Consider the following 17,059-nt stretch of genomic DNA (forward strand, 5'->3'; position numbering starts at 1 on the left):
CACAGACACGGGGATGAACTCAAAATCACAGCTTTAATGCTGGAGTGGCAGAACATAGGAAATACAAAACTAAACTGGGAAAAGTAAACTAACATACGCAGAGAGACACAGGGAGATCCACACAACATGAGGGACGACGTCACACTGAACAGAGGGAGACGCAGACAGAAATACACAGAGGGTTAACGAGGGAAGTGGGAACACACGGGGAACACAGGTGACACTGATAATCATAACGAGACAGGGCGGGGTGAACTGAACGCTGACGGGAGAGGTGAAACAGGAAGTACAGGAGGAGAGAGAGCACGAGTAGAACACCAACGTAACAGGCAGGGGAGACATGGAATAAACACGAAAGGGGACGAGGGCTCATAAATACATAGAGGGCACACAGGGGGAAGGGAGAGCACGGGGAGAACTTAGACATAATGGGCAGGGGAAGCATGGAATAAAATACAAACATACAAGGAAACTAAGAACATTGGGCCAGCATGGCCCAGGACCATGACAATCGGGTAAAATAAGTATTGAACACAACACCAATTTTTTCATAAATATATTTCTAAAGATGCTATTGACATATAAATTCTCACCACATGTTAGTAACCACCCATAAAATCCCCCACATGCAAATAAATCAGACCACAGAATTTTAAGTTATGAAACTAAGTAACAGTTTACTTGGCTGTGTTTGGTGTCATTGTCTTGCTGAAACATGCAATGTTGTTTCATTTTCATCATCCTGGTAAATAGCAACAGATTTTGATCTATTTGATCAACTTATTTTTTTCCCCTTTTCCACAAGTGCAAGTAAAACAGAAAATGCCACTGCCACAGTCACATGCTACTCCTTACCACGCACATCTTAACCACCTAGCTTTCATTTCTCTTTTACAAATGAGTTAAAACTTCAAAGACTGTTTAAAAATTAAATATTGCACTGTACTGTTGTCAGTGATATGTCAGTTATTTAATACTTACAATCTGATGTGAATAATGTCATTTATATTTTCAGTTTGTAAAACAAACAAAACTGTCCTGCTGACATAGGTGTGGTCCCAGACTCACTGTGGTTCAACACACAAGATGTTATTGTGTGACTGAAAACATAATCTATTCTGGGTTTTTTTTAGCAGATGTGTGTATTTTATGAGAGGTTCGAATTGTTTGGTTATTTTATTTCTGTAACTATAAGTAACAAATGGGTTTTTGACACATATCTAAATACACTCTAAATCTTTAATATTATATTGCGAACTCATATAAAAAGTCAAAGCTTTGCAATGAAATGAGCTCACTTTAGACAAGCTTTTTAAAAGTAACGCTCTGTGCAGGAGGAGCTTCAACTCCTTGTTTTCTTTTCTGATCTGCATCTTTTTCTTTCTCTTTCTCTTTGACCTTATGCGCTGTAAGGACTACCACAACAATCTTCACCTGGTGAGTTCCTCAAGATGAAAAAAACCAATAAATCTCAGCAAGAAATACTATAAATGCATGTATAACTATGTTGTAGTAAAATGTTTAGATCAAACGTGCTAACTGGAAAAGGAATATACATATTTCTAATTTGGGGGGATCAGTGTGTTTAGAGAACTCAGTCTTACAAATGATTGCTTTTTTTTGGTCAGTTGGTTATCTAAGAATATCAATTGTGATTGGTCTATTTCATTAAAATGTTTAGTATATGGAACTTGATTTTCTCAGCCAGAAGTTTTCTTATCTACTCCAATAAAAAAATTATCGTTTCATTCTTGTTTCTGCAAATGAACTTCACTGTTTAACAATGATAAATATGCTATCTAACTGATAATGAGTGAAATCTTTTTTGGTGACAAATCTGAAATTTTAATAGGCATATACAAGAATATGTAAAGGTAATACGCATATAAAAAGCATATATAAAGATAAATTGAAAGTGCAAGTAAATGCAGAAAATGCCACTGCCACAGTCACATGCTACTCCTTACCACGCACATCTTAACCACCTAGCTTTCATTTCTCTTTTACAAATGAGTTAAAACTTCAAAGACTGTTTAAAAATTAAATATTGCACTGTACTGTTGTCAGTGATATGTCAGTTATTTAATACTTACAATCTGATGTGAATAATGTCATTTATATTTTCAGTTTGTAAAACAAACAAAACTGTCCTGTTGACATAGGTGTGGTCCCAGACTCACTGTGGTTCAACACACGAGATGTTATCATGTGACTGAAAACATAATCTATTCTGTTTTCTTTTAGCAGATGTTTGTATTTTATGAGAGGTTCGAATTGTTTGGTTATTTTATTTCTGTAACTATAAGTAACAAATGGGTTTTTGACACATATCTAAATACACTCTAAATCTTTAATATTATATTGCGAACTCATATAAAAAGTCAAAGCTTTGCAATGAAATGAGCTCACTTTAGACAAGCTTTTTAAAAGTAACGCTCTGTGCAGGAGGAGCTTCAACTCCTTGTTTTCTTTTCTGATCTGCATCTTTTTCTTTCTCTTTGACCTTATGCGCTGTAAGGACTACCACAACAATCTTCACCTGGTGAGTTCCTCAAGATGAAAAAAACCAATAAATCTCAGCAAGAAATACTATAAATGCATGTATAACTATGTTGTAGTAAAATGTTTAGATCAAACGTGCTAACTGGAAAAGGAATATACATATTTCTAATTTGGGGGGATCAGTGTGTTTAGAGAACTCAGTCTTACAAATGATTGCTTTTTTTTGGTCAGTTGGTTATCTAAGAATATCAATTGTGATTGGTCTATTTCATTAAAATGTTTAGTATATGGAACTTGATTTTCTCAGCCAGAAGTTTTCTTATCTACTCCAATAAAAAAATTATCGTTTCATTCTTGTTTCTGCAAATGAACTTCACTGTTTAACAATGATAAATATGCTATCTAACTGATAATGAGTGAAATCTTTTTTGGTGACAAATCTGAAATTTTAATAGGCATATACAAGCATATGTAAAGGTAATACGCATATAAAAAGCATATATAAAGATAAATTGAAAGTGCAAGTAAATGCAGAAAATGCCACTGCCACAGTCACATGCTACTCCTTACCACGCACATCTTAACCACCTAGCTTTCATTTCTCTTTTACAAATGAGTTAAAACTTCAAAGACTGTTTAAAAATTAAATATTGCACTGTACTGTTGTCAGTGATATGTCAGTTATTTAATACTTACAATCTGATGTGAATAATGTCATTTATATTTTCAGTTTGTAAAACAAACAAAACTGTCCTGTTGACATAGGTGTGGTCCCAGACTCACTGTGGTTCAACACACAAGATGTTATTGTGTGACTGAAAACATAATCTATTCTGTTTTTTAAGCATGTGTCATTTCTGTTAGAAATGACAGTTAGGTTAAAACTTCAGAGACTGTTTAAAACTTAAATGTAACACTTTCATTGATGTCAGTTATTTAATACTTACAATTTCATGTATGAAACATGATTTTCCACAGTCCCAGGCTCACTGTGGATGGACACAGTAGTGTGTGAATGAACAATATTCACTTTGCCTTCAAAGCTTCAGTAATTTAACTCATAAGTACATAGACTGATATTTTTTTTACAGTGGAGACTGTACAAAGTATTAGCTACATAATTAATTAAAACTGTTTATGGTTATTCAGGTCTGGTGACCAGATACACAGGATTCACAGAATACATATACATATATATATACATATATATATATATATATATATATATATATATATATATATATATATATATATATATATCCAGAATATCGCTTATGGCCGCTACTGTCTGCTGTAATGGAAGACCAATAATGTCAGGTAAGTATACATGAATCGTATATGCTGAAATCCTGTCTTATGCACTATTTCCATAACTAAAAGGCTTTGCTGGCTCACATCTCACAGTATTTCTAATCACAGCAAGAAGATGAAGAAACTAAGTATTATAAAGGATTATTGCTTGTATTATTAAAGATGTTATCTTGCTGTAATGGTGATGAACAATAAAATACACCTATGCATACAGGGATATTTTTGAAAATCGTTATAGGTAAACCAAGAAAATTCAATTAAAAGCTTTAAAATTAAGCCCCGAAACTATTACTTAGTTTTAGCCACTTTAAAAAGAGCAGTAAATAACATAATCTTAATTTGAAATGTGCTTTTTAATCAGACTTTTCATTCATTTGTCATTCAAGAACTATGAAAGGCCCTAACCTGCATCCAGAGAGCTAAATGAATAACCTCTGATACAGTAATATTCTTCAGTAATATTTTGGGGTTGGCTTTTTTTTTTTTGCAGGCTCTGAGCTGAACATCGTGCTACTTGGAGATACTGACTGGGACGAGACAGTACTAGGCAACTTGATTATATGCAACAAAGCTTTTCAACATTCATTACTGTTTAAAGACAAGAAGTGTGTGCACGCACATGGAGAATGGAAAGGAACATTACTAACAGTAGTGAAAACCCCAGATATTTTTGATCTTCAATTCTTATCAGTGATAAAAGAAATGGACAGTCTGATGAGTCTTTGCACACCTGGACCAACTGTGATACTACTGATAGTGAAACCTTCCAATTTCACTGAAGAGAAACGGCTGGCACTAAAGGCAATTCTAACCTTGTTTGGTCATGATGGTTTGCACCACTCAATGGTGATCATGACACAAAAGCAAAATAAGCTAAATTTGAATTCCCCTATGCATAAATTAATTCAAGACTGCAATCAAAGGCAACATGAGATCAAACTTGATAGAAATGATCTATTTAATAATAAAAGACGTCAAGAGCTGATGGAAAAGATAGAAACTATGCTCACTGATAACATGACAACAGCAAGTGATTACTGCCTGCAAACTGTGCTTTCCCAAGAAGAAAGAAACATACAGATGGAAGAAAGCTCTAGAAAAATAACAAACCTGGATGGTGAAACAAAGAAAAATGAAGAATGGCCGGAAAAAGACAAATACATGAAATATGAAGCGCTAGAAATAGACAATGAAATTAAAAGAGAACAGGACGATAAGCAGCAAGCAGAGCTACAGAAAGGCTACCTAAAGTATGACAATCTCTCACTCAGTGATTATGCATTAAAACGGAAAGAATTGGTGAAAACTAAGGAAGAAGATCAAGAAAGCATGAAATCGACAGAGTGTGACAAAATAGAAGACCTCAATAAAAAGCATTCAAAGCAGATTGCAGATCTGAAACATGAGCACAGTGAATATATAGAAGATCTCAAAAATAAACATAAGGAAGAACTAATGTATAATAAAAATGAGCACAGTGAAAAAATAAAGAATCTCACAGAAGACCATAGTAAAGAAATAATGGCTCTGAAACAAGTGTATGAGCACAAAATATTTTATCTGACTGTAAATCACTTAGAGGACATAACACAGCTGCTGCAGGGAACAATTGAAACAGTAGCACATCTAAAGCAAGAGCAAGATGAGGTAATAAAGAATCTAAAACAAGATTGTGAATCAACCATCCTCGATCTGAAGCAAAGGCATGATAAATGCATTGCAGATATTACACAGGAGAATGACAAGAAAATGGCTAATATAAAGGAAGAACACTTTAAAGAGATCAACAATTTGAAGAAAGAGTGTGAAGTAATAAATCTAAACCAAAAATATGAACATACAGTACAGGACCTGATAAAGCAGTATGAAGACAAAATAAAGCAGCTAAAGGATGATCACGAAGATAGCACCGGATTTTTGAGCATAAGTTCAAAAATAGCGATGTTAATTAATAACCTACTGCAAGATCATGGCAACAGAATATCACAAGCTGCCCAAGATTATATTAACAAAATATCGAAGCAACAAAAGGATGATGAAATAATGAACTTAAGAAAGGAGTATGATGAAAAGATCCATAAACAGGATATGGAAAATGAAGCCAAAATAAAGAATCTGAAGGAAAACAATGACAAAGAAAAGATGGATATAAAACAGGAGTATGAGAAAAAAATAAGAAATCTGAAAAAGGATCATATCAAAGAAATGAGAGATCTGAAAGAAGAGTATGAAAACAAAATGGCTTCACAAAAACAAGATCTCAAGAAAGAATATGACAACAAGATAATAAATTTAAGTAAAGAAAATGATGAGAGGATACAAGACCAGAAGAAAAAATATGTACAGCAAATTAAAGATCAACAGGAGGACTATGAAGACAAACTGGATACTCAAAAACAAGAATATGATCAGAAACTAAGAGCTCAACAACAAGAGCATGAAGACAAACTGAATGCTCAAAAACAAGAATATGATCAGAAACTAAGTGCTCAACAACAAGAGCATGAAGACAAACTGAATGCTCAAAAACAAGAATATGATCAGAAACTAGGAGCTCAACAACAGGAGCATGAAGACAAATTGAATGCTCAAAAACAAGAGCATGAAGACAAATTGAATGCTCAAAAACAAGAATATGATCAGAAACTAGGAGCTCAACAACAGGAGCATGAAGACAAATTGAATGCTCAAAAACAAGAGCATGAAGACAAACTGAATGGTCAAAAACAAGAATATGATCAGAAACTAAGAGCTCAACAACAAGAGCATGAAGACAAATTGAATGCTCAAAAACAAGAGCATGATCAGAAACTAAGAGCTCAACAACAAGAGCATGAAGACAAACTGAATGTTCAAAAACAAGAGCATGAAGACAGGCTTTCAACTCTGAAGCAAGAACACCAAGACAAATTGAATACTCTAAAACAAGAATATGATCAGAAACTAAGAGTTCAACAACAAGAGCATGAAGACAAGCTTTCAACTCTGAAACAAGAGCACCAAGACAAACTGACTGCTCAAGAACAAGAGCATGAAGACAAATTGAATGCTCAAAAACAAGAATATGATCAGAAACTAAGAGCTCAACAACAAGAGCATGATGTGAAAATGAAAAGCCTGTGTCATGAGCATAATGACAGACTAAAGTATAACAGGCAAATACACAATGAGGAAATCAAAGCTGTGACGAATCACAATGTATTGCAAGGGGGTATAGCGTTTATAAGTTTCTTATTATTTTTACTTCAATGTTTAACATTAGCTTTTCAGAAATGATGCAGCTTATGAGGAAGCTATAAATGATTCCAACAGTACACAGTGTGTGAGAAACAGTTTGTATGTACAGGTACTTACATGTTAATTCTGTACCCTTCTCTCACAGTAAGCGTTTATTTGACTAAATGTTTTAACTTAAATGTTTAGGATTGAGATATTTAAATGTGCTACATGTACTTTGGTCACTGTTTGGTTTTGTCTTTCCTTACAAGTGCAGACTTTTGCATAATGATTAAATAATATAATATACTGAATATGACGAAAATATTGTTGTGTTGTGAGCACAGAAGCATTTGTGCATGGAGTCAACTTTTTAAAAGTTGGTTTGCCAACACTGCAAAGATTGCAAAGTTTTATTTCTCATTTTTCTGTTTGACAGTTGATTAAAATGTGCCATTAGTCAATTTGCAAATAAAAGGCTGTAAAATGATTTGATATTATTAAAGCATACTTTTAGTGTAAGTCTCATAACCGTTCTCATATACTGACCAAATGCAATTTTAACCCCAGGGGTCCTAAACAAAACAACTTTAGACAAAAATCTAACACTAAAGCTACCTTCATCCCGTTAAATACTTTTTTTTAGTCTTTTTAAAAAGAGATTTTGCATAATTGCATATTAGGAAGTCCCAATTGCCAGTCTTGGTAGCCAGGGATCAGTCCGCCAGGGTCTCCGCTCCTGCCGCCGCCCAGCACACAATGCACCCGACCCCTACGGTGCCTCCTGTGGGTGATGGGCCTGCAGGAAGATGGGCCTGTAGAGGCGAATTTCTGTTCCAAGCTTTGAAAAAATAATCCTTCCACTTCTTAATGTGAGTTGTCCAGATTTATTTCTGACTCGTACATACAAACAAACGATGTCACAGTCAAAAAACTATTTGCTGCTACAGCGCACATTTCCATTGGCATCCTGGCTCATTCTAACCTGCTAAAACACATGCGTTGTAATGTTTTCTTACCTGACACAAATTAAACACGCAGCATATATTCTCTAACAGCATATTATACAAAATCAAACATGTAACATAATAACTGAAGAGGTATCAAAAATATTTCTCGATAGATTGGCTCTAACAGGGCCCATATGTCCCTTTTTGGGCTGTGCCCGGCCAGGCCCCATGGACTAAGGCCCAGCCACCAGACGCTCGCCCTCGCGCTGCCTCCCAAGGCCTGGCTCCAGGGCGGTGCCCCGGTAACCCTATCAGGGTGAACTGTTCCCTTGGTGTTCTGCTCATAGGGGTCTTCTGAATCGCTCTTTGTCTGGTCCCTCAGACCATGTTTCTTCTCAAATTTTTTCAGGGAAATCAATGATGGTCAGGTTGACATTTGATGAACTAACATGGAATGACTGATTTACACATGACACAAAAAGAGAGATGGGCAGCACGGTGGCACGGTGGTTAGCACTGTTGCCGCACAGCAAGAAGGTCCTGAGTTCAATTCCACCATCAGGCCGGGGTCTTTCTGTGTGGAGTTTGCATGTTCTCCCCATGTCTGCGTGGGTTCCCTCCGGGTACTCCGGCTTCCTCCCACCGTCCAAAGACATGCAGTTTGTGGGGATAGGTTAATTGGATAATCCAAATTGCCACTAGGTGTGAATGTGCGAGTGAATGTGAGTATGAATGGTTGTCTGTCCTTGTGTGTTAGCCCTGCGACAGACTGGCGACCTGTCCATGGTGTACCCCGCCTCTCGCCCTATGACAGCTGGGATAGGCTCCAGCACCCCCCGTGACCCTGAAAAGGATAAGCGGTAGCGAATGGATGGATGGATGGACAAAAAGAGATGTGCTGATATATGTATACACCCCTACTAAAACCAAAAGCTGATTAGCAGACAGAACAACAACTGAAATAACATTTAAGCTTCCTTACTGAATAAATAATAAAAACTGAAAAGAAAATTCCCAAACTTTCATTTCTATTTCGCTTATAAGAAGTTGGAAAAACTGTATGAAATGAAATATAGCACACTAGTTCTCACCAGGTAAGTGCGCCTGACTGAGAAGAAGCGAAAGGGAAAGTTTGTTTTGAATCATCTATCAAATATTGGAGACTTATTTAGCAAAAAAATTTTGAGCTTTGGGGATTTTATGATCAAAAAGCAGGTATAACAGATGAATAAGGTGTAACATTTCTATTTTTATGTATAAACAGTCAAAATGAGATTACCAAAAAGCACCACTGAACGACACAGGAAATTCTGTCCATGGACATCTCCCTGTACAACTCCTCCATCTAATACACTGTAAACACTGTAATATTTACACCCTTTTTGCACACGCGCTACAGTAAGATAGCAAATGACAAAGTTCACAGGTTAGAGTCAAATGTCAACCATATATATTCACCACTGTAATAGTCTCACATCTGTAAAATTCTTCGTCAATATTCTTGATATTTATAATTGAGCAATTTGAATATATTAGTGCAATTTCTTAAATTTGTAAACTATTAACATATTGTATTATTTAATTAGTTTAGTCTGATACTGTTACTGTCTTGGAGCAACTGTAACCCACATCATTTCCTTAGGGATTAATAAAGGACTCTGATGATTCTGATGATTCTGAAAATGTGATTGAAATGCAGACTTTCAGCTTTAATTTGAGGAGTTTAACTAAAAGTATTGCATCTGCAGTTTGTGAATTACAGCAGGGTTTTTCTGTTGTTGTTGTTGTTGTTGTTTTTAAATATAGTCCCCCATTTTCAGAGGCTCAAAATTAAATGGACAAACTGACATAATTTTAAATATCAGGATTTTTTCTTATACTTTGATACAGTGGAGGGTCGCAGATGCCAGACTCAATAAACTAATCCGTAAGGCCAGCAATGTTGTGGGGATGGAGCTGGACTCCCTCAAGGTGGTGTCGGAGAGGCGGATGCTGTCCAAGATAAAGACAATGTTGGATAACACCTCCAACCCACTCCATGACATGTTGGTCAGTCACAGGAGCTCGTTCAGTGAGAGACTGAGATTACCGAAAAGCACCACTGAACGACACAGGAAATCTTTCCTGCCTGTGGCCATCTCCCTGTACAACGCATCCACTTAACACACTGGTTACTGCTACAACTACACATGTTTCTTTTCCAGCTATTTATTTATGAGTGACTTATGTATGTATGTATGTATATATATATATATATATATATATATATATATATATATATATATATATATATATATATTGTACTATTCTTAGTTAGCGTATTGTCTGTCTTGTCTTAATGTTGGTTTATAATGGAGCACTGTAACAAAAAATTATTTCCCCCAGGGATCAATAAAGTATTCTAATTCTGATTCTGGAGGGGCCAGTTTGATTGAGCGGCCTTCTCCCCGGCAATCAATTTGGTCATTCTTTACATTTTTGCTAGCTTTTTAAAGGGATTATTTTTGCTTTTCAACCTAATCATATGGAGGGTTTTTTTGCATCATTTTTTACAATATAATGAGAGAACAAGTCTCATCTGATCAGGAAACTGTTTGAGCCTCTGGAAATGGGGGACTATGTATAAAAATGGCTATAATTCCCACTTCTTACAAATTCTAAGACCTTAAATTCCAAGTTAAATGCAAATTGTACTTTCATATGAACCAGTGAATCTCAGAGCAACAATCTAGTTCTTTTTCTCCTTTGCTGTCGAAAGATGCTTCGGACACAGTCTCTGGTTCAAGAGTGGCCTGTGTCAAAGAGGCTGAGATCTCCAATGTCTCATCCACTCAATTTTACTTAAATGCAGTATTATAAATGTAACAAAATAAGAGAAAATAATCATTCTGTAATGAGTCTGAATAAGAAAAGTCCAATAGTATCACAAGCTGGAGTCTTTTTTTTACAAAGGTCACGATGTACAGTAAAACAATAGAAAATAGGAAGCAAGCAACTGCAGTCATGTGCGTCGAGGGTGATTTCAACAGGGATGCGTGTGTCTGTGTGGGTGGGTTGGTGGGTGTGTTCTTTCCCTCCTCAATCTACTCTGAGACTTACCCCAAACCGCATCCTCAATTCGCACTCACGCTACCTAGCATTATCTACTAGAAATGGCATCAAACCTAAAAGAAGATGTGGTCTCAGCTAGAGAATGAGATTTACATTTCTGTCTTTTCTCTGCTCATCTTGCCATGTTGGCTTGAAGCAATGAGGCATTTGGGGGGTGTCGTACTGAGTCACTGTTTCCACAGTTGGACTTCATTGGGCATGGCCAGGAGAAAACCACAAGCTGGGTGTACTCGCTCAAATCATCTCAAAGATTGGTATTAGACATTTAGCATCAAAATAGATTACATAGTGAGAAAATTGTAAATTTTGTGTGATTTGATCACCTTCACCTTTAGAGTTGATGAATTTAAGATGACATAGCAGCAAGATGAGTCCTCACAGAGTCTCCATTCAACTTGTATCAAAGGTGCAGACTTCAAATGTAGTATAGGTGCAGTCTAGTCTCCCCCCCCCCCCCCCCCCATTTTGTATTATTAATAATAATAATAATAATAATAGATTGGATTTATATAGCGCTTTTCAAGGCATCCAAAGCGCTTTACAATGCCACTATTCATTCACTCTCACATTCACACACTGGTGGAGGCAAGCTACGGTTGTAGCCACAGCTGCCCTGGGGCAGACTGACAGAAGCGAGGCTGCCATATCGCGCCATCGGCCCCTCTGGCCAACACCAGTAAGCGGTAGGTGAAGTGTCTTGCCCAAGGACACAACGACCAGGACAGAGAGGCCGGGGATCGGCAACCTTCTGGTTACAGATGTGCTTCCCAACCCCCTGAGCCACAGTCGCCCTTATATTAAAACAATACGGTGCTACTGAATGTCACAGACATTCAGCTAGCCAGAAAGCCACCAAAGGTCAGTCATCCCTGTTGCGCGTGCACCTTTTCCTACCACACCCTTTCTGCCAGTCAACTTTACAATAATATGCCTGGATACTGTAATTTACTCAATTTTTCTAACACATTGAGACTTTTTTCTAATCTATAAGCCAAAAAGGTACATCAAAAAGAAAAACATTAACATAGAAATGATATATTAGTTTTTTGGGTTTTAGAATTAAACCTAAAATCTCCATTTACACATCATCATTTACTCTACACATTTGTTTTCAGGTAACTACATATTCTGCTGCTGAAACAAAGTAAGATTATGGCAGCATCAGCATATGGAACTGGTAAGTGTGCAAAAAAATGTACAAACTTCGCTTTATTAAATAAATGCATATGGCAATATGCTTTAAGTAAATGTAGAAATTTATGATACTCGAGTTTGGCATCTAAGAATTTTAGTAACGCATACGATTTTGAATATTTGTCAGATAGTGATGTACTGGGAATATGAAAAGTGTAATTCAGTGAAAAACTGTTAAAATTTGCAATAACTCAAAGACATAAAAAATATAAAAGAAAAGAAAACTGAATCAATGCAATATTTAATTATTTAATGTCTCTTGTGTCTTCAACAGCATCTGAACTCAGGATTGTGATATTTGGAAAAAGTCAATTTGAAAAGATAACTTTAAGCAACTTGATCACAGGGAAAAAGGATTCTCGTGATATAACAATATCCAAGAAATCTATTGCCCAAGGACAGTGGAGGAAAATACCCATAACCGTAGTGAAAACCTCCGACATCTTCAGTGTTCCTGTGGAAAAAGTCAGACACGAGATGAAGATGTGTGTGGCCCGTGTCCCCCCTGGGCCAAATGTTTTCCTCCTGTTAGTGAAGCCTTTAGATTTCACAGAGGAAAACAGACAAAGGCTGAAGTTCATCTTGAGTTTGTTTGGTCCACATGCGCTTAAATACTCAATGGTCATCATAACACAAAAGGATGAAGAAAAGAATACTGCAGTAGAACAAATTATTCAAGAGTGCGGACAAAGACTGCATAAGTTAAACTCTGACAAAAAAGAGTGTCTTGACTTTGATCAGGAAACCATGATGGAAATGATGAATCAAATTGTGACTGAAAACAGGGGCGGACATCTAAATTTTTCTGAAAACCCTGATCCAACTGAAGCACTTGAAAGTCCAAAATCAAGGCTTCCACTTAATTCGGCACTGTGTGAGAGATCTGTTGTTGGGATGGAACCTGAGCATCCAAAACCAAAATCTCTTGTGAATTTAGGACTAAGTAAGAGACCTCAAGTTGGTGTTGAACAACCTCAAAGGCCACATCTAAAACCTCCTTTAAACTCAGTACCATGTGGGAGCTTTGTTGTTGAAGAACCTGAGCATCCAAAACCAAAACTTCCTTTGAATTTAGGAATGAGTGAGAGACCTCGAGCTGGTATGGAAGAACCAGAATCTCCAAATATGAAACCTCTTTTGAATTTGAAACTGTGTGAGAAATCTCAAGTTGATATAGAAGAACCAGAGTCTTCAAATACAAATCCTCTTTCAAATTTGAAACTGTGTGAAAGACCTCAAGTTGGTGTGAAAGAGCCTCAAAGTTTATATGTAAAACCTTCTTTAAACTTGGTACTGTGTGGGAGATTTGGAGTTGGAAAAACTTCAACTGCTAATGCCATCCTGGGAGAAAGAAAGTTGAATTCATTAGAGTATGTTAAACATCAGGCAGAAGTTTATGGTCGACTGATTTCAATGGTGGAGCTACCGGTTCTATTTGGAAAATCTCAGGAAGAAGCAATGAGGGAAGCCTTCAAGAGCATTTCTCTCTGTGATCCTGAGGGTGTCCATGCTTTTATCCTGGTGCTACCTTTGGATCCCCTTACCGATGAAGACAAGGGTGAGTTGGAGACCATCAAAAATATACTAAGCTCTCAAGTCAAAGACTTTACAATAATTATTTTTACTGTGGAGACCAATCCTACACACCCAGATGTTGTTAACTTTTTAAAAAGAAACAAAGAGATCGAAGAGCTCTGTCGGAGTTTTAGTGTCCGATATCTTGTCCTCAATGTCAACAACAGACAGCAGATCCCCCAGCTACTGGATGCTGTGGAAGAGATAAAAATGGTTTCCAAAAGTTTCAAAAAGGAAACCATTGCAAAACCTTGTATGCACAACAGTGCAGAATGTACATCACAACTGGAAGAGGCTCCTCACACATCACAGAGCCTGGATCAACTCAGGATTGTGATGATTGGGAAAACTGGAAGTGGAAAGAGTGCCACTGCAAACACTATTTTGGGCAAAAAGTGCTTTCATTCGAAGGCCAGTATGAAATCAGTGACCAGGCTCTGCCAAAAACAAACAGCGGAAATTGAAGGGCATCCTGTCATCGTGGTTGACACGCCTGGTTTATTTGACACAGCTCTATCCAGTGATGAAGTTAAACATGAACTTGTCAAATGCATCACAATGGTGGCTCCTGGACCTCATGTGTTCTTACTCGTCCTGCCGATCGGTCACTTTACAGAGGAAGAAAAACAAACTGTGGAGCTCATTAAAAACATTTTTGGCAAGAACTGCAATGACTTCATCATTGTCATATTTACCAGAGGAGATGATCTTAAAAACCAAACAATTGAAACTTACCTCAACGAAAACAGTGAAGACTTTGTCAAAAAACTGTTAACTGATTGTGGAGGACAATACCATGTCTTAAATAACAATGATCAGAGCCGTTTTCAAGTAAGTGAGCTGCTGACCAAGATCGAGTCAAGAGTAAGGAAAAATGGCGGTGGCTATTACACCTCAGAGATGTTCAAAGAGGCAGAGGCAACAATTCAGAAGGAAATGGATAAGATTATGAAGAAGGAAGAAGAAATGCAGAGATATAAGAGAGACCTTGAAAGACAACATGAAGAGGAAATCAAAGAGATGAGGCAAAAAACTGAACAGGTAAGAGCTTTAACAGAAAAAGCATTAGAAGAAAAAAAGGAATTCATTAAGAGAGAGGAGGAGAAAAAAGGGGTGGATGAGGAAAGGGCCCAAAAGGAAAGGGAAAGGAAACAGAGGTATGAAATTCAGCAAAAGCAATGGAAAGAAAAAGAGAAGGAAATTAAGTCTGGATCATTAAAAAAGTCAATTAAGGGTCAAATATGGGTACAGAGTTCAAAAGAAAATGAAAAAGCAAGAGAGGCTTGGAGGAAAGTACAACAACAGTGGCAGGAAACACACTTTAGAGGATGCCAACAGAGATCGGAGGAGCAAACACAATCTAAAAAACTCTGTGAAGAATATGAGCAGGAAAAAACAGAACATGACCTCCAAAAAAAAGAACAAGATCAACTTCGAGAAGAACAAGAGAAAAAAGAATGGAGAGAACTGCAACAAAACCTACAAAAGCAAGTCGAGGAAATGAGGGGAAAAAATCAAGAGGAAGCCAGAAAGCAAGCAGAGGAGTTCAATGAATTTAGACAGAGATACGCCACTGACTTAAAAGCTGCAGTAGCAGAGTGTGAAAGGGAAATTGAGAATATGAAGCTAAACCAACAGGAATACAGTAGCTACATGATTCAACAACTGTGCCAGAACAAGGCATATCAGAATGACTTTGACCAACTAAAGAAGAGACAAGAAAAAGAAATGAATGAGCTCAAGCCATTTATTCAAGACCAAAGACAAATGTACGAGCTACAGAAAACACACGAGGAAGAAAGAAACAAGTGGATCCGGGAACATGTGCGTAAATCCAAAGAAGAAGAAAGTTGTAGTATTTTATGAATTTTTTTTTATATATTTACTTTGGTGTTGCCCCATGACTCATCAATGTAATACCAATATTTTTGCCAATTAAGATACCAAACATTGGGAGCTGTTTTTGTGAGATTAAAACCATTTCTCCTTTACATGTCGTTTTTATGTTCAACCACTGACGTTCTAGTTTGTTCCTCGTTCACTTGGTCATGGGGTTTTAAAATGACTGTCCAAAATAAATGCCTGATGCCATTACCGACAGACTACCAAGTGATAAGACTTGACTACAGTAGGACCCTCTTACTGTTATCACTACAAAATTTTACGTAATAGGTCTCTTGGACTGCCACTTGGATGAGTGACAGTTTTCTCCCACTGAAAACACTATGTCCAGATGAACAGATTCAACTTTCTGATAAGAAGTAATGGACCCTCATCAAATTGGTGAAGACTTTATAAGATTTGGGACAGAGGGAATCTCCCTCCAAATTATTTAAATTTGTTTATCCTGTCCTTAATGCACCATCATCACACAAGCTTAATAGAAATGCAGAGATTTATCCATTTACCATACTATACCACACCACACAACCATCCATCAGAAATCTAATTATTTGCATCATGAAATAATGCAAACATTTTGTTTAAAGGACAAAATGTGCATAACTCTTCCTCTACAAACCCCCAAGGTACAATGTGCACACTAACACGATTGCCATATCATGACAGCACATTTTATAACTGTAAAAAAAATGGCACATGAAGTAGTATGTGGCTTACTGCCTTACCTGGGTACAATTTTATGCCACTGCAACTGCACTGCAAACCCTTCTGATTTCAGATGAATAAACTAGTCTTCATTCTTATTAAGATACTTTTAAAAACTGTATTGCAGTGGCATACACTTACTTTCAGAAAAGCTGGCAAAGTCAAAGACCAAACAAACTAACTCAATCACTCAAACCACATCACAAATAAATGAGTCTAAAACATGCCATTTGTAGTGCCATTATTTCAAGTTTCTCTCCGGTATAATGCTACTCTTGGCCTAGTTGAAGAAATGTTATCATTATTTTTTGTTTTTTGTAACTAAAGAAAAAAGAATTAATGCTCTAGTTATCTGTGTGATTTTTCTAGCTAACAGCGACTGGTGGTTGAGAAGATATTTTTATCTCTTCCTTTAGTAAAAGTACTGATATCTCAATCTGAAAAGACTCCATTATAGATTATTATAATTCCTGTTTTTAAAACTTGACAACTGTGTGAACATTAACAGCATATTTTACAGAATATATGAAAAATACAACTACTTATTGTACAAGAAAACCTCTATCTATCATTGTCGAGGTAGTTGCATATAA

The 17,059-nt window shown here is 36.7% G+C and overlaps 2 protein-coding genes across 9 annotated transcripts in view; one reads left to right on the plus strand and one right to left on the minus strand.

Annotated features, from left to right (window-relative positions):
* prdm6 (PR domain containing 6) overlaps positions 1-17,059 on the minus strand; it is a 203,938-nt gene that overhangs the window by 75,934 nt on the left and 110,945 nt on the right. The window lies entirely within an intron of this gene.
* On the plus strand, positions 12,202-16,690 carry LOC309718889 (uncharacterized protein). The gene is made up of 2 exons (XM_082554507.1): positions 12,202-12,267; positions 12,559-16,690. The coding sequence occupies exons 1-2, from the start codon at positions 12,243-12,245 to the stop codon at positions 15,723-15,725; spliced, it is 3,192 nt and encodes a 1,063-aa protein (XP_082410633.1). The 5' UTR covers positions 12,202-12,242; the 3' UTR covers positions 15,726-16,690.

Source organism: Aulonocara stuartgranti (assembly GCF_965226115.1).
Source record: "Aulonocara stuartgranti genome assembly, chromosome: 12".
NCBI classification, from domain to species: domain Eukaryota; kingdom Metazoa; phylum Chordata; class Actinopteri; order Cichliformes; family Cichlidae; genus Aulonocara; species Aulonocara stuartgranti.

Excerpts from the sequence above, each read along its gene's own strand:
- LOC309718889 (XM_082554507.1), top strand. The coding sequence starts at position 12,243 with ATGGCAGCATCAGCATATGGAACTG. Across the intron at positions 12,268-12,558 it reads AGCATCAGCATATGGAACTG|CATCTGAACTCAGGATTGTG; the intron begins GTAAGTGTGCAA and ends TGTCTTCAACAG.